Source organism: Pezoporus occidentalis, unplaced genomic scaffold, assembly GCF_034315485.1.
Source record: "Pezoporus occidentalis ecotype Australia unplaced genomic scaffold, CSIRO_AGI_Poc_V1 ctg21, whole genome shotgun sequence".
NCBI classification, from domain to species: Eukaryota; Metazoa; Chordata; class Aves; order Psittaciformes; family Psittacidae; genus Pezoporus; species Pezoporus occidentalis.
Window position 1 is genome coordinate 3451136 of NW_026913964.1, and position 22752 is coordinate 3473887.

Below are 22752 nucleotides of genomic sequence, written 5' to 3' on the forward strand. Positions count from 1 at the left end.
CTTCTTAGCTATCCAGCTACATGTTGTTCCAGATCTTCATTGCAACCAGTAGTTTGGCAAGCAGAGCAAGGCTGAAGGTGAGGTAGTCCATCCTTGCTGTTTTTTCATGTCCTCAGCGACACAGTTTGAAGGACTGTTCCTAAAGACACTGTTTTGCAGTCAGCAAACTGAACACATGCTATAGGTGTAACACTAGTACATTGGCTCTAGTACTACTAGTACTATTAGTCTCGTACTATTAGTCTCTTCAAGGTAAGCACCTTATTTTAAACCTGATCCAGCACTTAACTGCAGGTGTGGGGTAAGTGCAAGGAAAGTCTGTGAACACCTTCAAAAAGTAATTTTATAGTTGCATGAAGCACAAGGCCGTTTCTTTTTCAAAGCTGAAGGCAGCACAGCTAAATAGTAAGTCCATACTCTGTTTTAAGATGCAGGTGTAGCTTGAAAGAGAAAAAACAGTAGAGTTGAGGGCACTTGTTACCTCTACCCCTGGGATGCATGGTTTTGGAAGGAACAGAGAACATCCTTTAGGACACTGGCAGGTCACAGCATCTTCCCACAGTCAGCAAAATGGCAGAAAGAAGACTCCCACCATGTGCTACAAGAAGTAAAATTGTACAATGATTTATTTTAAATCTAGGAATATTTTACATTTTTACATTAGTGTGCAGTTCATGATGTCTCAAAATACAGAGTGCAGATACATGTATAATAGTACAATGTGGGGCTAACCACAGATCTCAGTAAAGTTGCCTTAATTACTTAAGGCATTAAACCCACCCATCCAATTTTTAAAAGTTTCATAAAATTAAATTCAAAAATTCTGTTACACAATTCAGCTGCTATTTCTTTTAATTAAATCTGGACTGGTAAGAATGCAGATACCCTCATTTCAGTCCGATACAGCTCATTACAATGCCTGTGATAAGGTTAGAGAGTTTCATCGGTGAAGTCTGCATATTCTCTTTTACTCTCATGAAATTTAACACACAGTCTTCATTAAAGAAGGCAGAATAATTTCTTACAGAAGGTAGTTCCTGGTCCAGGCTGGCAGCAGATGGACAACCAGGTACATATCCCAGTGCTGCTCAAGCCTTTCCTTTCAGGAGGCAAAGCTAAAGCTGGTTATAAACTATCATAGCACCTCTCCACATGGATATCAGCAAGTACTGTGTGCCTTGGGAATTAAGAGAGTAGAGCTGAACTTCAGGCAACATTCTTTAAGTCTACATTCAAAAGCTTATTTGTATAAAACCAGCTTCTGTGTAATTTCAGAAAAACTGGGTAGACAAACAGTTAAATATATTAGTGGCATGATTTAATGTGACTGACACTGTCTGTGAGCACTGAATGCCTAAGGGGGTTCAGCAACCATCTGAGTGTGACTGCAGAAATTTGTACAGAGCCTATGTAGCTGAGCTAGGTTACCCTTAACATTTTACTGCTTTCCACTTTGTCCAGCTATGAAACTGCCAATACCAAAAAAACCTAATACAACTACAATCATCTTTTTTAAAAAAGGGTAAAATTGATCCAATATTTTGTCATCTATGAAACACTGACTATCCAATATGCCTGAACATCGTAGTTATCAAACTACGGATTAAACTGAGAACATGCCTGCAATGTGAGGCAAAAGCCATTACTTTGAATATCCAGCCCTTGGGCCAACAGCTAGCACATCGTTACCATTGAACTGAACTAAAGATAAAAGCTTCCAACCCCTTCTCTTTCTGAAGGGTCATTACTTATCCCCACTAATTGCTTAATTGCTTTTCAGCCCTAAATATTAATTAAACCAGCAGTAATTTTGCTTTCTAACAAGATATGAATGCACTCTATACTTCTGTTTTTTTTCAATACAAAAATGTACTGTTAGTTCAGTAAGTAGGATAGTAACCTGACAATTTCTTTATATCTGCTCTATACTTTGAGCTCTCTTTAACGGTGGGTTTGAATTTGTTCCACTAACTTTTGAGGAAAGAATATATGCAAGACAGAATGGAAAAAAAATCAACTATTTTTTCATCCTTCAACATTAGACAGGAATGAACTACACATTGACATAACTCCAGTGTTTTACATGTAGGAACAAAGAAACACTATGGCTAAAATTAAGAGATATTCACAGTCAAGGTTCTTTGTGCTATCCAAAACCAAAACAGCAGAGATACTATTCAGTTAGCTTCAGGGATGGAACAGCCCTACTGCAGGTGCACAGACTTAGTAGCTAAACCTTCACAGCTCAGAATCAACTGATGATGCAAAGATGTTCTGATCCGCTTTGCAGAACACACTAGGATACAGACAGACCTTGCCTTTTGTTCCCTTGTTTCAAGTTTTTTTTTTTGTTTCAACCATTAATAATATTCCCCTTTTGTGTGACTTCTCAGTCAGTTACCAGTGTTTTACACACACTTTCACTGCAGTATTGAGCAAGGACAATATGTTGGCTAGTGAATTATAACAGTAATTTATAACACAGTAGCTACATTCAGCTATTTTAATTCCAGTTAGTCATCCATTAGACCAACAGCCACAAAACAAACCACTTGCAGAGATTAAACCCCCCCCACTATCTTCCAATGTTCAGCATATCAGTCTATTTTAGTCAGTATTCTGTTATAAAACATGAGAACTTAAGCTGACTTTTAAGCAGCATGTCTTATAACTATATAAATTTCACAAAAATATAACCTTTGCCTTTCTAAATATCTCTATCTGTTGAAAACAACGGCTCCAATCAGTCAATATGTTTTAAAGATAATTCCTTAAAAATACCACATCTAAAAGATCAACATAATATTAATCTTTGGACCTAAAATTATTGTGCAGTCAAATCTGATTTACAAAGTCCGACTAAAAAGACACAAGGATTGAAGTATTTACATTATACACATTTGCCAATTACAGTGCTATGAGAAAGTGGAATGTTTGATAACTAAACTATTAACTACAGCCTCACAGGGCAGCTCCAGACCAGAGCAGCCTCTTTATTCTGTGTATTTTTTGAACAGGACAGATTTCTCATGAATATTAATGTTTTTCCATGTGTAGATTATTCCTCTGCCCAATGATCTGTAGAATTATGCTCCTGAACTACCATCATGTCCCACAAAGTCATTAAGTTAAGTGTTAAATAACATTCATATTTATAACTATGTGACAGCATGGACTGTATATATACACACACACACACACACTTAAAACCTTTGATTTCGTAACAGTGATTCTAGGTAAAAAAGGTGGATTTATGTATAAAAGTAGTTGCTAGAAAATATCTATCTAAAGCTTTAGAATTTAGCACTGTCAAGGTCTCCATTTCTAGACGACAGAGAAAGAAAACGTGGACAATCTTTAGATCAGCTAAACCAGCTCACAAGCTGATTAGCATATTTTTTCCAGTAATATGCAATTTCACTGGCAAAGGATGCAGTCACTGGGGTCCAGAGCTCACACAGGTGTACACTAGAACTGGGCATGCCTACACATGGTCTCCTTAGAAAGATTAGTAAGCTGAAGTCCATTTTTCCCTTGGGATTGCTCTCTCATCGTAGCCAGGTAGAGGGCACCCACTGTGGCTCTGTGTCAAGTTTGTTTATTAACCGAAGTAACTCTTGATATGCCTTATCAAGATCAGAATTCACAACTGCTGTATCAAAGTAGTGCCCATTGTTCTGTTCCATCTCCCTCGTCTTCTCTATGATTTCTCTCAGCTCTTCTGGCTGCAATCAAAAATGGAGAATTAGCATATGTGAGTAAGCCCCCCCCCCAGTGACAGCATAGGGAAAGGTAACAACTCAGAAAACACTTTCACACAAATTTTCATGGTATTGCTATCAGCTATTGCAAAGTTTACAACGACACTGAAACACGATACACATATTTGCATCCAGGCAATACATCACCCTTGCATGAAACAAGGAGAGCAGAACAATACAGCCATAGAACACGATTCCTGACCAACAGCCACATCAGGAATCCTTTGGAGTTATGCTGGAAAGCCTGTTCTTCCTCAGTATGAACTGCATTATATTCAACTAGTACTTTGAAGATACTATGGTGGCAAAGTGCTCCCACCAACCACTGTAGAGTAGATTTCAGCTTTAAAAAGTTGAAGATCAATGTATTTAATTATCCTAGCAATAAGCACTCTGTATCTCACAAGCTGGATAAGGACCTTTTCTGAGCTTCAGACTTTCTGGTTTAACCTGTGGGTTTCAATCCCATTCCACAGAACTAACTCCTCAACTAAATTATCTGAACTGGTTGAGATGGCTCTGGCTGAAACATGAAAAGTGACTCCAGAGAATCAAGCGTTAAAATAACTTCATCTGAAAAGTTCTGGAGTACATTTTCAAGAAAATGCTTGCCTAAGTGCATGTAAGTTGTTAAAATAAAAAGAATAATCGCTCCCCAGAATACTCTCAGGTTTACTTCAGGACAAAGTTGGGGTTTCCACAGTTTTAACATAAAAGGTTGTATTTTTGTACCCAAATGCAGAGACCCCAGCTGAGACATTGTGCCCCAGGATTACTGAATTAACAATGGATTCCCTTGCCTCATACCTGTCATTTCATTAGGCAAAAGCATCAGTCAGCCCTTCCCTTAGTATGGTCTGTCTACTAACCCGCAGCAATGGATTTCACCTACACTGCTTCCCCATACATTTTCAGTACCGTTACCATCTCCCAGTTCCAAAGAAAGAGTATAAGAATTTATCAAAACCATCTGTAAACAAAATCCAACATGATTTCAGAAATGTAGACACATTACCTTTGGGTTTTTCCCTTCTTTGGCCAATAAAGCACGTAATCTCTCTTGTGAAGGTGGTGCAACAAATATAATGTATGGCTTCAAGTCAGAATTACGTAGTGTCTTCAGTGACTGCAGAAATAGAATTTATTAAATATTTAACAGTTCCATCCATGAAAAGGTCATTTAATGATGCATTATTCACATGCTATAATTGATAATATACTCTTCAAACACAATGACAATTGTACAATATATTAACAGCAGTATCATTAACCATAACAATATTACCATCACCACTCAAGAGTTCATTCACCATTTCCTGCAAAATTGATATTCCAACATTTTTCAGCTTAATGGAACCCAAACATTTACTTTTGTTCATGAATATTCTTCATAACTAAACTGAAGGAACATATCTTTTGGTATCCAAAGGAAAAAGTCACCTACATCGAAGTAAGTTTCCTTACAATGCTAAGGAATGGTACCAGCTTTGAACAGAGAGAAGAGTCTTAAATTACTACAGTTTACTATTTTCTGTTTTGAAAATTAAAATACAAGGTATCAGACACACTATTACTGTATGCTTAGCGTAGTTTTTTTTGCAGGTTGCATTGATATTAAGGGACAGTAAATAAAGAACCCAACTGTAGTTTGTTTTTTTTCGAAAGGTTCCTTTTATATGTCTCAGGACAAACAACTTGTCTCTGAGATAGATTTTTGTAACCACATAATTAGATCCATTTTCAAAAGGTGTTCTGAATTACAGGCTTTGCAATACCTATGAGCTATGCTGGTAAAGTATCACATGGTCCCAAGTGGTGATGGCTAATTATGGCTTCAGTACTAGCAGACCTTACTGGTGTGTCTAAGTTTTAGGTCTTCTTTTGCAGCATCTACAACAGTAGTAGACCTTATACATATTATATGAATTAGAAACTGGGCAGTGTTCCAGGACTTTGCCTCTTCCCACATTTGACTACATTTCCAAGTTGACGTCTGTATACATAGTTTCTCTCTTCTTTCCCCATAGTCAACAGGTCATAGCTAAAGAGCTTTTCAATACTGCTGACGTGATGTACGTTAATCCTCTGTATTATGGAGCTGCATAAACGTTCCCCAAATGCAGTTTCCAAGTATAATCCCAAATAACTTTCCATCCATCTTCAAAAACCTCAGAGCTCACAGAATAACTGGAACACTGAGATGCACAAATCCTATTTGAAGTAATTTTTCAATTCAGATAGTCCTCACCAGCTTTCAGTACCTGGACACCAAGGTCCCTATTACCTTTAGCGCAGATAAGATAATGCATTCATTTTCAAACAAGGAACAAGAAGACTGTATTCACAGCACACTAAATAGAGTCAACTGAACACCACTGAAAGAAATTTTGGAATAAAAGTGAAAATGGACCTTGAGAAGACACTAATTTCATATAAATCAAATACAGCTCTCTAGACTCCCACAGTAGCTTTTACAATTAAAATACAACAGGCAACAGCTTTGCCATACCTGCGTATGAAGATTTAAAAGGCATATCTTGCCAGAATTGATGACTTGACGCACAGAGTCTATGCTAGTACCATAGAGGTTCTTTTCAAACTCTCCATATTCAATGAACTTCCCTGCAGCTATGTCACTTTCAAATGCCTGTCGGGAAACAAAATGGTAATCCCTGCCAGCTGCTTCAGTCTCTCTCCTGCTCCGAGTAGTATCTACAAATAAGAGTGACAAAAAAGAAATCGGAGACACATCTGTAGAACTGGAGAAACAAGTGGTTCTCTTAGGAGACATATTGCTAACAAAAAAAAAGCAGCATATGAAATATCCAAGAAATGAAAGTATTATTTTCCACAATAAATATCCCTGGAGAGTTTAAGTTGCCAAAGGCTAAACCAACATTTACAGGTCTTGTTTACATTAGCCAGTGGGAAAAAACAGACAACTAGGAAAGGAAGAATGCAGTTGCATTCCAAATATGGAAATAGATATAAGTTGTTTTTAATTACATTGCTAAAAATTACATTGCTAAGCTGTTTGTAAACCTAATTTAGGGTACATTAGATATGAAAAATATAAAATTCACTGAAGCAGTCATTTGGGAAGGCACTAAACCCACCTAAATTTAAATTTACACAGGAAATGTGGGTTAAAAGTTCTTTAACCAATGCGGCAGTTTCTTTTTTAAACTTCTATAATTCACTCAAATTTTATTCAAATTGAAATATACGTGTATCTTATAATGCCTCTATAACACTGTGCTGGGACACCGGATACACACTGACTTACCAAAGCTACTTTTTGCCAAACAAGATATAACTTTATTACTTGTCCCTTATCCAAGAGCTGTTCAAACCCCTAGACCCCAATTACTATTTTCAACACAAGAGGATGTGCCTGCAGACAATGTTTAGAATAAGCAATCATATCTGCCCATCAAACTTACGCGGAACTGCAGAGGCAAAGCGATCCACTTCGTTATTCATAAGTCTCTGCCGCAATTCATTCTGGCCGCAGTTCTGTGGGCCAATCAGAACAATAGGCCGCTTTCTATTTGCTGGTTGATGATACAGTGACATTTCCTCATAGGTCAAAATTTCCTCATTGTCATAATCTTGAGAGAGAAACAATAAAATAGTCACAACATACTTTACTGATAATTGCATGTATTGCCTGTTATGTAGTATCAAAGTTTCAGGCAGCTCCTGATGCTCTGCCCAGCATCTGTGAGTCCCCCAAGCAACAGAACCCTGAAAGTTCATCACTTGCCCAGTAAGATGAGGCTTTCCCCCTGCTCCCCACCCTTTCTTGTGAAAGAAAATGCATTTCCACTTACTAATGACATTAGTAGCATAAACTTGGGAAACAACTTTCTTGCCAAGGAGTTTCTACTACGAGAATAACACTTTATGCCAAACAACAACAAAAATCATCATCCCAATCCCAAAGTGCTGTTATAAGAATATAGGATAAGCAGCCTGCAAACTCTTCATGGAAGTTTCCATTTCCTAAACTTAATTATGCAGAGTGAGATGATATTACAAAACCATGATAAAATGGTTGATCAGTGTAAAATTATGAGTGCTTCCATGCCTAAAAAGCTATCTGCTATTTTTATTCCTTTCATCTAGTCTTTATGAAAGACTAAATGACCTTACAAAACCTGCCACCTCTTACATCTTTCACTAAATGCTATTACAAACCCGCACAGAACATAATCAGGCAGTATTTCTAACATATCCTGAAATTCAGCATTCTTTTCACAAGGCTATTTGTAGAATCTTTTATAGTTGCTTTTAAGTATGAACATTGCGCAAAAGATGTTACTTACCATCATTTTTATTTGCATTGTATAAAACCTTTTTCCGTTTCTTTTTGTTTTTCTTCGCACACCAGAGTTTTCCTAACCAAAATAAAAATCATCACAATCCAATACCTGTACAGTACAAAGCTTCCTATCCCCCCCGTTATCTGGATCTTTAAAGTGAAGTTTCGAAAAGGCATTACATTCTTTGATTCATTACAGCAGTTCGGTGTGTATTAAGCAAATGTTACATACCAAGGACTACAAATGAGTCATGGCAGATAAAATTCTTTAAGAAAAAAAGGGGCTTTCCAAATTCCCCTGCATCATCCTAATTACATCACACATAGTTCTGAAAAATACATGTGATTTATACAGCAAAGCGCTAAATTCAGACCCGTATTTACATGATGAATTTCAACGAATTATCCCACTTGTATTACAAAAAAAGGAAGAATTTTCTACAAATCCACAATGACAAGGTTCCAGATATCATTAATTAGCACTTTCAGATTTATTTCTTCTTTTCCTTAGAAAGCATATATCCAACCTGATTTTTCCGGCTCCTTGTCTTCTTCTATGGTTTGCTTCATAGCTTCTCTTTGCTGCTGAAAACTTTTTCCTTAACACATTAAAAGTACAAAAGCCGTTAACATTTAGAAACCATTTCCATACATTTTTGTAATGACTTATTCATTTTTCCTAAGCTTTTATGTAAGAGAGATTTAAAAAGAAATTAGAATTTAAAAAGAAACTGAAAGCTGCAAGGCTTGTTTACTGCTATGAAAATATATTAAACACAGACTTGCAGAACATTAGTACCATTCTGGCCAGTTTTACCTGGAAAATTTCAACTACTGGAAAGACTACATTTCACACTATGATGACATGGCCTAATTATTTTTGTATGTGTTCTATTTATACTAAGTCTTTGAACTTCAGCTTGAAAAGGATTAGCCTATATTTAAATCTGTGTTCCTCTCAGCTTACTTGTCATGAAGTAACAGTGTGATATTCTATAGAATTTGAAAAGTCTTCCGCTCACTGTGTTTAACAGATCAGCAGATCTTTAATGGACTATAATGCTGTACGTATTTCCATGCAAAAACAATATAATGACTTCAGTGTCTGAAAACGCCATTACTCAAAGGCTCCCAAGAGTTAGAATGGAACCATGATTGTCACATGTAACTGAAGCACTTTGCTAAGTGAAAACATGCAGAAAAGTTATGACAAAAAAAAAAATCTACAAACCATACATTTTTCAAATAGACTACATGATCTATCAAGAAATCTAACAGCTGATCTATCTCCAGAAAACAAGGCAGGCTAAAGTCACATGTTTCTGCCATAACCAGCAGGGGGAACTCTGAACCCACAGAGTCCCCAAGGTGAAGGAGTAAAGGAAGAATAAAGTAGCTCTTGAAAGGTGAACTGCAAAGGAAGTGCTAGCTTTACTTTGCATTTAGCATCTATACATAGAGATGCCTTAAAAGGTCAACCTTTTACGTAAGTGAATTACGTAACCAACAGCAGGCTCTGTTGTAAAAGGTTCAGTCACAGATATTTAAGGGTATGCAAGTCTTTGAAAACCAGAACATTGCTCCTGTGGGTATGGGAGCAACTGGCTATCAAACTTTTCCTAGAGATTTATTTACCAGGGATAAGGCCTGCCAATGGCTGGTTATCTTCATCACCATCTCTGTAAGCCTGCCACCAGTTTGGATCTTCTTGGCTGATCACATGGAGGATATCTCCTTTCTGAAATGATAGTCCTAACTCTCGGCAAGGGACGTAGGGGTCATCAGAGGGATCATAGTCAAAATGTGCTTTCACGTGTATCTGTGAGAGACCAAATGTAAAAAAAGAAAAACCCATCCTGTGACTTCTGAAGAATTACACCGCATCTTCCTGTGATGCGGTGCAGCTCTGACATACAAAAACTCCAATATTCTATAAAATGGACATTTCCTCTGGGGCACTTGAGATACTGGAATGGAATCATTACCTGGGTTGGCAATGGAAAAGACACAGATGTGCTAGGTTGGAGGTGAAGGCCTGAATTTAACTCTTGTCAATTCTAAGTCTATACAACTGTCTCACCATTTCAGGAGGTGAAACCCACTCGTTTAAGTTCTCTGCATTCAAGAAGCATGAGAGGTATTTTGATTTGTTTAAATATCTAATAAATACACAGACTGAAACCCTGCTGGGCTTTAGGTGAAGTTTCACTTGTAACTTATTTTGTCACCAACTATTAATGTTTTTGTTTGTCTGTGATATAAATGGGTATGTTTCTTCTTCAAACTGTTAATGCTGTCTCAAGCAAAGTATGTTAGCTAAAAAGATAATGAACAAAGTTTACAGTATACAAACTTTCCCTCCCAAAGCATATTTGCAAGTTCTGTAAACAACCCTTTTTTATACACATGAAAATAGAGAAATTGGGAATTTTGAAACAGAATTTCAGAAGCACAGACACTTCTACTTTTATAATTTCTTACTGTTTTAGAGACCAAGTAAATATCATATTATCCGTTTCACCTTACAATCCGTCATGGCTTAAGCCCAGCCGGTAACTGAGTACCACGCAGCCACTTGCTCACTCCACGCCCTTTTTCCTCCCCCAGCTCCCGGAGGGATGAGGAGGAGAATCGAAAAAGTGGAACTCCCATGGGTTGAGGTAAGAACAGTCCAGTAACTAAGGTATAACACAAATCACTGCTGCTACCGCCAGTAATAATAATGATAAGGGAAATAACAAGGGAAGAAAATACAACTGCTCACCACCTGCCGACTGATACCCAGCCCTACCCGAGCAGTGATCTTACCCTTCCGGGTAACTGCCCTCAGTTTACATACTGGGCATGACAAGCTGTGGTATGGAATACCCGGTTGGTCCTGTCTCTGCTTCCCCCTGGCTTCCCCTCCTCCCTGGCAGAGCATGAGACTCAGAAAGTCTTTGGTCAGAGTAAACATTACTGAGCAAGAACTAAAAACATCGGTGTTATCAGTGTTCCCAAGCTGAAAGTCACAAACACAGCACTGCACCAGCTACTAAGAAGGAGAAAAATGACTGTTACTGCTGAACCCAGGACCATCTATCACTTTCAACACTTACTTAAGTATCATTCTGGTAACAAACCAATTTAAACAATTAATTTTGGTTTTGTTCCACAATGTAAATTACTTTGAGAAGAACTTTCTCCACATTACTGGTAAAACAAGGTATCATCAAGCTCAAGAACTTATATAGAGCTACTTACAACTGTCTCCTTTGCAGGTGGTGGTTTGCTCTGCTGACTGGGAATCAAGACAAAGGTCAGAGTACCATGCATGTCAGCCTGAGACAAAAAAAACAAACAAAACACATACAGTATCAAAATATGGCTTAGGGTTAAGAATTAGTAACATATTTTAGTGAATGCTTAAAAGAGAGTTCCTAACAGCATATCATCTACCCCTTAACTGGTTTAAAAGGCGAAAGTACAGATACAGATAAAGTGAATCAATTTCTCATTAATTCGTCTGTTGTTTTGACTAGCTGCTTTTGAACTGATTTATATTTTTGTCATAAATGCGAAAAGCATGACAAAGAGAAAAATGTCTATGTTGGCAAATTGCTAAACAAAATGGGTCTTATCAGGAGGGAAAGATCCCCGTCATGTAAAGATCCCCAGTGATACAATTCATGGTGGGTTAAATCTGGTCACAACTAAGCATCCACTAGCTCGTTACTCAATTCCCCTTCCCCAGCAGGATCGGGGAGAGAACTAGAAGACTCAAGGGAAGAACAACCTCATGGGTCAAGGTAAAGACAGTTTAATAAGTGAAGGCAAAAAAACCCAAACCAACAAGTGATGCAATGGCAGTCACTCACCACCCAGTTTTTATTGCTCAGAACCATATTATACATCAGGATATATCACTGTGGTCAATCCAGGTCAGCTGTCCCAGCTGTGCCCCAGTTGGTCCCCTCCCCCAACCTCTTGCTCATCCCCAGCCTACTCGCATACAGGGGTTAGAGTGAGAATCGGACAATGCCTTGACACGGTGCAAGCATTGCTCACAAATAGCTAAGAACATTGGTAAGTTATCAACGCTGTTTCAGTCCAAAGCCAGCCTAAACCACAGCAACATATAAACTGCTATGAAGAAAATCACCTCCACCCCAGCCAGATACGACCACAATTGCACAACCACATGTTTATTAATTACGGACTCAATCAGAGGCAAAGAGGAAAAATGGCTTTTCAGAGTTAAATGAAGTTTTTCTTAGAAATCATTAAAAGCAAGACTCCCCATGATAGCTTGAGTTTTCCACCCCTTTGGGTTTCATTTCTGCACATAACTGCCGTCATTCTTCTTAATATCATACTGTGCGTCAAAAAGAAAACTTGAAATGGCCCTTTACATATAAACACTAGCTATCACTTTTAAACTACTGCTAAATGTGAGTACAAATGACAAGCAGATCCAGCAGGCTTCAGTCTTATGAAAGCAGTATTTTTTGCATGGAAAACAAGAAGTGTGCAACTCACCAACAAGTCAAAAACTTCATTAACATCTTTTCCACGAATCTCAATGCCATTAATCTCCAGAACTTCATCCCCTTCATGTAACAGCCCACTCTTCTCTGCGGCACCTCCTTTCACTATTCGACTAATGATAACAGAATCCATTTCATTGCGAACAGTAGCACCCTGTGTAGTAGCAACACATTCCAAATTTATTACACATATGAAACTCAAAGCCATCTATTGTATATATTCCAAGCCAGGGGAGTAAAGTAACTGTGTTGAAAGTGAATTCAAGTAAAAGCTCAGATACATACACCCAATGCTCCAATTAAAAACAACACCACTTTATTTCTTCAAGCTGCACTAGAGATTGAAGAGTTGAATTACTCCACAGGCTAAGATTCATGATTTTTAAAAAAAATATTCCTAAGTAAACACTTATTTGAAAAATGCAAAATAGAAGATGAATTGCTTAAAAACCTCAAACAATGCAAAAAACCCCAAAGAATGACAAAAAAAAACCCAAAACAAAAACCAACCATGGTTGTCACAAATGTATAAGCTAAAGTTTGAGACAGTGACTTCTGTCAAGGGGTCCTTTCCAAACCCAAGCTGACAGAAGTTTACAAATTGACAGATTTTAAATGGCAGCATGGCTACTGTTGTACGAAGATACACATGAGTTTACCATCTGTTGACTATTTCTCATTTTGGAGGGAGGAGGAGTGTTTACAAGTTAATCACCTCCACATTCAAATTCCAAAGCTTTCATAGCAATCTGCAAAGGACAAAAAGCTTATTGCCTCCTTTACATATAACAGAGTGAGTATCAGTACTTACCAAAGGAATATCCCGAGCTTTCTCAATGCGAACTATTTTAACCGTCTCCCCTCCATACACACCAACATTCTCATAAATTTTTTCATCTGCCACAGGGTCTGGTTGCATTTCTTGTTCTGCAACCTTATCATGGGCCAGTAAAAGTGCCTAGTGTTAAACAAAATCAGCGCAGTTAGAGAAAATTTCACACCTCATGCAAAATAAAAAAAAATCAAACTTAACACAAAATAGTAGAGTTTGATGAAATTCTGCAATTTGAATAGTCTTTGCAGGTTAGAGAACATTGCAAATGGACTCAAACAATAAAAAAAATAATCTATCACATGTATGTAGTACCTAATTCTTTCCAAACCTTTCCTTTCAAATTGGAAAAGGATAAAAAAACCAACCAACAAAACAATTGAATACACAACTATGTACTTACAGCTTCTCCTTAAAAAAGCAGACACTGGTTTACTCTGTGTGTGAATTAGGATACAGACATAAGAAGTTAACTGCAGTAAAAACTACTCATGGATTTACATCATCACCACATGACAAAACTCCCTTTACAGACCCTATGCTAAGCATAAAACAGTTGTCAAAAACAGTCAGAAATAAGCAAGGCAGCTCATGTGTTGCTCTGACCTTACTGATCTACTGCTACATCATTTATGTGCAAATTACCCTGTTATACATGAGAATGTAGCAAGGGCTGAATACACTCATGCACTATACTTGATTAGAAGTTTCCATTACTTGCTGGGAACTGGAAGCTTCTCCTCTTAGTATTGAGATCTGCAGAGCTGAAGAGTAAGAATCCATCCTTGCCCAGTCAGCACAAGACATTTGCAAAACCAAAAAAGTTATACTGAAAACCACATAAAGAAATACTTCCATTAGATTAGAAGTTTCATTTTGTTTTACCTGCACATGAGGGGCATTCAGCAAAGCATTAAGCTCCTGCCCATCCTTATGGTGACTGGGTCTCAAAACACTCTGTACCTAAAAAGAAATCAAGTAATAAAGCTCTTAATCTTCCCAATGATTTATCAATCTTTCCTCCCCTACTCAAGCACAAACCCAGATGCAATTGTTCTTTTCACTCAAAGTAAAGTATATCCATGTAGTAGTTACACTGGCTGACTAAACTTAATCTGGTACACATTAGGAAAACATGTGATGAGACCACAGGATAACTGCAGCACATTCTGCCTCAGTAATTATCTACCAAATCTAAACTGGTATCCAGTGCATTACATGTATTTGTCAGTACCAGAAACTGGCAATAAGCTCAGCAAACATAAAAAGATGCACACACACACACACACACACACACACACACACACACACACACACAAATATAGTAAGGAACACAATAGTGAAATCCGTCATGATGAAGTCTATTAAAGTGAATATGCTGGGTCTTTAAATGGACTAATTTCTCATTAACGTGATTATTCTTCTTTTTCCTTAAAAGCAAGTTGCTTATTTTTACCCAAGCTATTTCCATCAACAGGAAGACCAAAGATTCCAAGACAGATTTTGCAATGAATCCTGGAGTCCCTGCCTCAAAGCGTACAAGTCAAAACTTTAAAAGATCCCCAAAAATCAAGTTTCTTTGGCTCATTCCAAAATAATCCCCATTAACAGAAGGTCAGTTTTTGCTCAACCAGCCTCAGTTGTCAAAAAAGGTTTATTTCCTCATACAGTTACCGAACATCGCTTGCCATCATCTCTTACAAATAGACTGATATGCTTATAGAGAAACCCAGGAACAGGGAAGTCCCTCTTAGCTAAACTTGAGGCTGAAGAAGATCCTTCCCATAGTCGTTATCCTCTGGTCTAATCTGACCAAAGGCACACAAATCCAAAGGCACAGATGAATCCAGAAACATCAAGAGTAAATTATACATACCAAAGCAGCAGCTTCCAGTGGTATGGAAAAGACTTTTTCCAAGAGCTTTTTACTCTTCAGGATGAGATAATGTGACATCATATAATCAAGAAAACACATGTTCCAAAGTGAAAATAATTACTTTTTTTTTTTGTGTTCTAATAATACCTAAAGGCCTGAAGAGCCTCTATCTTAGAAGGAATTATCTACAGAAATACTAACAACTCTTGGATGGTAGAGTAACAGTAATGAAAGAAATTTTAAATCCTAGCAGAAGCCACTAAGTTAACTGTTCCCATGGAGCAAGACCCTTATGCTGCCAAGCAAACAGTGTCACATGGAACAAGTTCCTGTGCTTGCTAATAAACCTGGCACAATCTCCAAAAGCTCTCCTTTTGACATCCCTAGGACATCCCTCCTGGTGAACAAATCTAGTATAGCTTACAATAGTCAAACAACAAGCCAGACTTATTTATTTCTTTAAAACTGATTTCTTAGCCATAGAGAACAGAAAGAATTCAGCTTCTTAGAGGCCTGACTTTCAGTCATACCTCTGAATTGGTCAGGAAGCTATTATCCCTGGCTTAGCCTGAGTTTTGCCATAGAGCAGACAGAGCACTGTAAAGGATACATTTCACTAACAAATATTCCTGTGTTGAAAGAAGAGATTCGTATATGCAAAAGACTCTCATAAAGCTTTATTTTCAGTCTCTAACTTTAAAGTGACTTTCTTTTCTTGAAGAAGCTACAAGATTTTAAATCCTTATTTATTCCATCTGAATGACCCTTTTACAAGAAAGCCTATTTAGAAAGCAACTTGGAAGTCCTGCAAGCAAGATAACCTTTTGAATGCAAGGTCAAACACTGGGGATTTGATAAAGGAAAAGAAAGCAACCAGGCCCAACCAGTCATTCTGCATGCAGTGAATATCATTTAATCAAGTTGAATTTCTGCTTTCAATAATTTGATTATTCAAAACTTTAATCACATCCTCCCTCCCCTAAGAGAAAGCTGCATTTATTATTTGCTTATTTAATGAAGCTCTAGGAAAGCATCAGGTTGCTATATACATCACTTACTACACCAGTATTGCTGCATGTCAGATTCCTTTGTACCTTTTGTTAATGAATTCCAGTTTTATCAGATGAGGAAATTTAAATACAGGCTGTCATTCCAGAAGTGACACACTACAGGTAGCATAGCAATCCATACTAAATATGTAGCAATAATAGTGTCTTCTTAACTCTTCAGCCTAGATCTTATTGTTAATTTTGTAAACTTCAGTTCAAGCAACTTCACAAAAGCTACCAATTTGGTTTCACTACACATAGCACAATTTGGAGGCACATACTGAAATGATACTAAATACTCAGAATTTAACCACACCTGCAAAATCATTTGTCGTTTACTCTCAGGTGAGCAGGTCTGTCAGAGGGAATATACAAGCACATTCTAGTGTATTTATACCAGAAGTGACAGGCTTCCAGTGCATCCTCTCAAAGTACTGATGTAGTTTAATTGCCTGCACTTGCTGAAGTGAACAGTAGCAAGTCTGAAACCTTCAGAAACATAGCCTATATAATTTCAGGCTATTAAGTAGATTTAACAGCAAGAACATCTTTAAGGTATTTGATACTTGCTGTTACAGGCCAAAAATTACAAACTGTCTTGAATGATGCATCCAATCACAACATCATAAAACGGTTTGGGCTGGAAAAGACCTTAAGATCATCTAGTTCCAAAACTCCTGCCATGGGCAGGGATGCCTCACACTAGATCAGGTTGCTTAAGGCCCCGTCTGGCCTGGCCTTGAATACTGCCAGGGATGGAGCTTTGAGAACTTCTCTAGGCAACCAGTTCCAGTGCCTCACCCACAGTAAAGAATGTCTTCCTTGTATTTAACCTAAATCTCCCCTGTTTGAGTCTTACAAGGTCAAAATTCAGACCATGGTCCCATAATCCTTTCCCCCATCTTGGTCCATTTTAAATGGACTTAAAAATCAATTTAATTACACTTGATCTTTCCTGGCTATTTTTATTTAAGACTTGGAGTACACCACATTACATGAAGATTAGCTCTCTAAAATAAATTTATTAAGCTCAGGTGCTTCATTCCACCTTTTAAAGTCAATTAAAGTTTCTTTTTAAAAGTAAGAAAAATCTTCAGCTGCTGGTGCCTGGTTATCAAGACTCCTGGGAAAAGTTAACTGCACCAGTACACTACTAGTTTTAATAATTTTCTAAGGGAGACTAGAATATAAAAATGCACCATTCTACTGTCATGACTGCTAATGGCTAAAAAAATCCAAAATCAAAAAGTTTTCACAACACACTGTCGGTAAGACACTACATTTAAAAAAAGTGATTAAAGAGTAAAGAAAACAGATTTTTTTTAAATTAACTTCATTGCAAATGATAATTCTCCCCAAACAGACTTCCATAACTGTAGTTTAATTAAATATTAATATTTACCTTTTTTTTAAAAAAAGAGGATGTTCCACGTTGCAATATGAAATTATGTTGGAAACTGTCTTTTCCTTCTAGAGCTACAGAAGCATGTGCTCTAGAACAGGTTCTCTTCCACACCATAAAACCTCAAATAAAATGTCTGTAGCTTTAAATGAGGACATGCACTCCAAACCAGTTTGAATTAAACAGTCACTGATGACCTGTGCACTGAAATATGCACACTAGATTACTTGCCATTTAAAATTAATGTTATGCATGTATCTGCTATTTTTCTTTCTTGTGATGCCTTGTGGCTTTTATCATCAAGATGTTACCAGTATCTTAAACCCAGGCATTTGCAATTCTTTTAGAAACACCTTGAAGTAAATAAACAATAAATAAACTGTTTTTTGAGGGAGCTTCTCATGCCTATGTTTAGGGATGGAAAAGAGACATAACCAAAAATCAAAGTACAAGAAAAAACCTGGGCATGCAAGACAGACATTCTGACAGGCTGAAAAAAAAACCCACCCCAAACCCAACTTTTCCTAAAGCAGAAATTATTTCTTCCCATACTGCTACCATAACAAATACAGTAACCTTTCCAAAAGGAGTAAAGGATCTCAAAAAAACAAGCATAAGCACAAGCATCTTGTATTCAGGATGTACCAGGAAGTACAGAGTGATGTGCATGGAGGCTTCAAAGTGTTCTTCATCAGACACTCCTGTCAGTCAGAAATATTTGTCCTGAATTTCTGGCTCAATTGTTTCAGGATGCTATTTAACATATTGCAAAATACAAGTCACTTAAATACACCCAAAGATGACTCACTAGGAAAGCAGATTACATCTGAAAATGGAAACAGACATATGCAATATATTGACTTTTCAGGAATTTCAAGACAAGGATGGGAGATGAAGAATCAAAACGAGTGCCTCTCTTCTGAGTGATAAGAAAATAAATTTTAGATTAAAGAAATATTTTCTTTACGCTTAACCTTCTTCATGGATTGCTAAGAGACATGAAAATGGCTTTACAGCACTCTCTGATTTTAGTATTTATCAAATCACCTGGAAAAGAAAGAGAGGAATGTGTTGGGAAGGTGAGGGATAGGGAAGATGGGGAGGAACATGAAGATTTGAAAACAGATGTAGATTTTTCCCAGGCATATTTTCTTGAAAATTTGTATTAAGCAGCAAATAAAAAAGTATTTCATATCCATGAAGGCGAAAAAACAGCTTTCTTAAGAAATATATCTGTAACTTTCTATATTATAAATGAAGATTCAAAAACTCTGGCTTGTATCTGAATAAATCCCAAGCTAGGCTTGTGTCAAGTGGGTGTTTGAGAAAGTAGTTTACAATCAGAAGTTAGATGAAAAGGTTCCTTCAGGCTCACAGACATCAAAGCAGCCTACTGAGGATCCTATAGCACCCTACAGCCTGATAAAAAGCCAGAGGAAAGCTCCTATGTAAAATACTCCCACCTGGCTTTGGCACAGTCTTGCTGACAAACCTAAACAGGAAAATCCTGAGCTGCAATTTAGTCAGCACACTGCACCTTTAGATAATATTTAGTTACATCCCTCAAGAATCGGTAATTTCTTCTGCAAAAGAAGTTCAAGCTTGCTACAATGCTGTTTTCCTTGACTTACAAGGTTAAAGTCTAGAAAAAGGAAGAAGAGTGGAAAGAACTGTTGAAAAAAGAAATTGCTTCAGGCAGAAACAAAACCAGACCACCACCCCCCCCCCGCAACAAACAAAAATACAAACAAAAAAAACACCACAAAGAAAAAACAACTTGCTGGCATACTGTAACTGGAGTGATGTACCTTTGAGTAACTGGAGAATAGCTATGTACTGGTGCAGGTACTCCCAACTGGTGTACCAGAGCATGTTTTTGAATGTCTAAGTTTGATTCATGGGGTGCTAAATGCAGGAAGATTTACCCAGCCTCTGAATCTGGCTTTGCTGAACACTGCAGTGCTATGCATGCACTGATACTGGTACTCAAGCTCAAAGTTTAAACTTTAAATGTATTAACAAATGTGTACCCATATAAGGTGTAGGAACACTTTAATATATACGTGCACCCGGCCTCAGAAAATGAAGATAAAGTTGCTGAGCAGCCCCTCAGAGTGCCTTGGCTGCACCCAGCCACATGCAGAAACTCATTGTGTTCACAGCAATGCTGTGAGTTTTCTGTAAATTACTACTATTGCTTATAAAGTAGGTGTACAGGTATTGCCCATCTATACTGAAGTAAGCATCAAAGAAAGTAGTTAAGTTGGCTGAAACTGTAAAAGATTAAATATCTACCTCAAGGAAATTTCTAAAACAATACTTTAATACTTTCTAAAAGACATATCAGATCTTACAAGAAAGCTGTCATCTGTCAGACAAAATTTAAGTGCAAGCTGACCAGCACAGCAGTAATTTTAACACTGAAAGAAGGTATTAAAGCACTTTAAAGCAGTATGCTTGTTTCAAGTATGGTTGTGTTTCCAGAGATGCCTCTCAATTTAAGAATCATGGCCCAGCTCAGAGGAAAGCAAGTCATAGAAAGCTGCAATTCAATTTCTGAATACTTAGAATAAAGAATACTAAAGGTAAGGAGTTAGATTTTCATAACTACTCCCTTTTCCTATGTTTAAACATAGTACCTTTTCTGTTTCATATCTACCCATGCTAAAAAGGGAGTTTGTATCCCAAAATATTGTTCTGGTTACAGTTTGGAAATCTGGAAAAACCAGACACAGCAATCAGTGACTATTATAAACCCTTTCATATTCACCATTCAGTGTCAGACAAGCTTGACAGGTACATATTTCCACAACAGCTATGATTTTAGGTTTCACATGTATCACAGAGAAGCATACTGTACATACCTCTTGTGCTAGCTCTTGTGCATTGGAGATGAGAGGATATGGAGGGCTGGCTTTGTTCATATGCACTGTAACAGCGTTGTGTATCTTAAACGCATTCTGAAAATCAGTATTTTGAACAAGCTGTAAAATGAGAGAGATATCCTCTTGGCTCTGAGGGTCTACCAAAACATGCTGGATATGCTTAAGGGAAGTTAACAGTTCTTCCACTTCTAGGTAGGAAATAACAAAATACAAATAAGATATGAGTTAACAAGATGCATGGTTAAGCAATGTTTATATAAAGATTTTTATAAAAAGTTTTTTTGCTGTTCCTGTTTTTAACCAGCAACGACATATGCATGTTCACTCTGACTTTCAGTAGTAGAACATACCTGAATCAAAAAACGACCACAAAGTTAGTAAAAGGAGACATAAAAAAAAAAGCTGACACTGTTTAAATTTAAATTCCTATTGCAGGAGCAGGTCTTCTCTAAAAGAAATCATAAAAGATCCAATAACTGCAGTTCATGTATAGCTAAATGTCAGAGGGACAGTTTTGCCACATGAAAATAACTCCTTTGCTAAACTAATCTTAATCACGGAACATTCAGTTATATTCATAGAACCATAGAATATGTGGGTTAGAAGGGCCCTTCAGAGGTCACCGAGTCCAAAGTGTAATTTTGATACATCATTCCATGTGTATATGCCATGGCAGATAACCAAGTATTGCTTAGTTATAGAATGAGTGTTTGACAAGTAAACTACCCTTAATTTTTAAACATAAAATATGCTCAGGCTTGGCACATTAAAATAAAAAGGTATGCATGAAAAAAAAAGTCAGCTGTCAGTTCTGAAAGTCATCTGCACCAGAAGAAAGTCTGTATCTTTTACCTACAAGATTATGAGTTCTATTTAGACTATAAAATATTTTAATGAATTTTAATCATCAGTTTCTACATGTTTGCAGAATACTACGCAGGTACTAAGTTACTGAGCTTCAAGAACTACTCTGATACTTTATAGATGCTTTTTAAGGACTGTCAAATGAACATGTTTTTGAACCAATCAGGATTTCTGCAAACTATGTCACTTTCCAGTATCAAGTACTGAGGAACTACCTAAAACAAGGAATATGTATTGCACCTATAATGTGAATCAACTCAGGTAAGAAATCCTCAAGCAGGCCAAAAAAACAGTGGATGTTTTGAGCCTGAAATAATGTATGCATTCTCACACATTATTTGACAAAATCTTTTCAGCCACAAGAGGCCAGTCAGCTATCTTCCGTTTTAATAAATTCAAGTAAGCTAGAATTTTGATAGTTTCAAAAAAAATGAACAACAAAGAAATTCTCACATTTTAAAACTGTGACTTGATACTGAGGTCAATCTCCCTTACTGGTCTCAAAATGTCAGCGCGGAGAACTTTTAAGATTCAGGAACCTTCATTTATTAGTTACGAGCTAAATGAATGACATTAAAATAGGAATGCTATCAAGACATCATCTAAATTGCACTTTTTACATGAAAATTCACAGAGGATTACTAATCACCAATTACTAACCTGGCTATATTCTGTGAGAAATTTCCTTTACCTAGTTTTAACTTCAAATTCACCAGTACTCTGAACACAATGCTAGACTCGAGCACAAGATTAAAACAGTTGATAACTGGGCACATGAAAACTGTAATTCCTAATAAATTACACATTTGAAACAAGTTTAATGGTTTTCATTTTGGACAAAGAATACCTACACGTTTTCAATTCCGAGTTTGCACGTCAGTCTTCGTATAATAAAAGGAAACAACCAATACAGAGCTAATTCTGTACTGTCTGCAGGACAATAAAAAAAACAAACCCAACCCTTCCAGAACCATTCCACACATGCCGAAAACATCCTGCCCACAGAAGGTCAAAGGCTTCTTCCTGTAACTACCAAGGAAGCTAAGTGCAGTAGTACAAAAGCTGCATGGAAAGGTCAGATTCTGGCTGTGCAGGATATTCCACAGGTGAAATCCCGTACAGCTCACAACACTAATTAAGGCAGCCAATGTCTCACTAGAGAACTGTATACACAATATACCGCTTACCACACAGAGGGAAATGCCATTTGGAGAGAAGGCTAAAGAATACTCT

General features: G+C 37.2%; 1 protein-coding gene across 2 annotated transcripts in view; it reads right to left on the minus strand.

Moving 5' to 3' along the window:
- Positions 1 to 608: 608 nt before the first annotated feature.
- The window catches only part of PALS1 (protein associated with LIN7 1, MAGUK p55 family member), a 55821-nt gene continuing 33677 nt past the window's right edge, over positions 609 to 22752 (minus strand). For both annotated transcript variants that reach the window (XM_062619251.1, XM_062619250.1), the window contains exons 3-14: positions 20635 to 20843; positions 14329 to 14406; positions 13423 to 13569; positions 12604 to 12765; positions 11329 to 11406; positions 9721 to 9904; positions 8613 to 8684; positions 8090 to 8161; positions 7205 to 7372; positions 6271 to 6473; positions 4777 to 4887; positions 609 to 3725 (exon numbers count right to left, since the gene is read on the minus strand). In XM_062619251.1, coding sequence (XP_062475235.1) covers positions 3549 to 3725; positions 4777 to 4887; positions 6271 to 6473; positions 7205 to 7372; positions 8090 to 8161; positions 8613 to 8684; positions 9721 to 9904; positions 11329 to 11406; positions 12604 to 12765; positions 13423 to 13569; positions 14329 to 14406; positions 20635 to 20843 — 1661 coding nt within the window. In that variant the 3' untranslated portion in view covers positions 609 to 3548. The remainder of the gene's footprint in view (positions 3726 to 4776; positions 4888 to 6270; positions 6474 to 7204; positions 7373 to 8089; positions 8162 to 8612; positions 8685 to 9720; positions 9905 to 11328; positions 11407 to 12603; positions 12766 to 13422; positions 13570 to 14328; positions 14407 to 20634; positions 20844 to 22752) is intronic.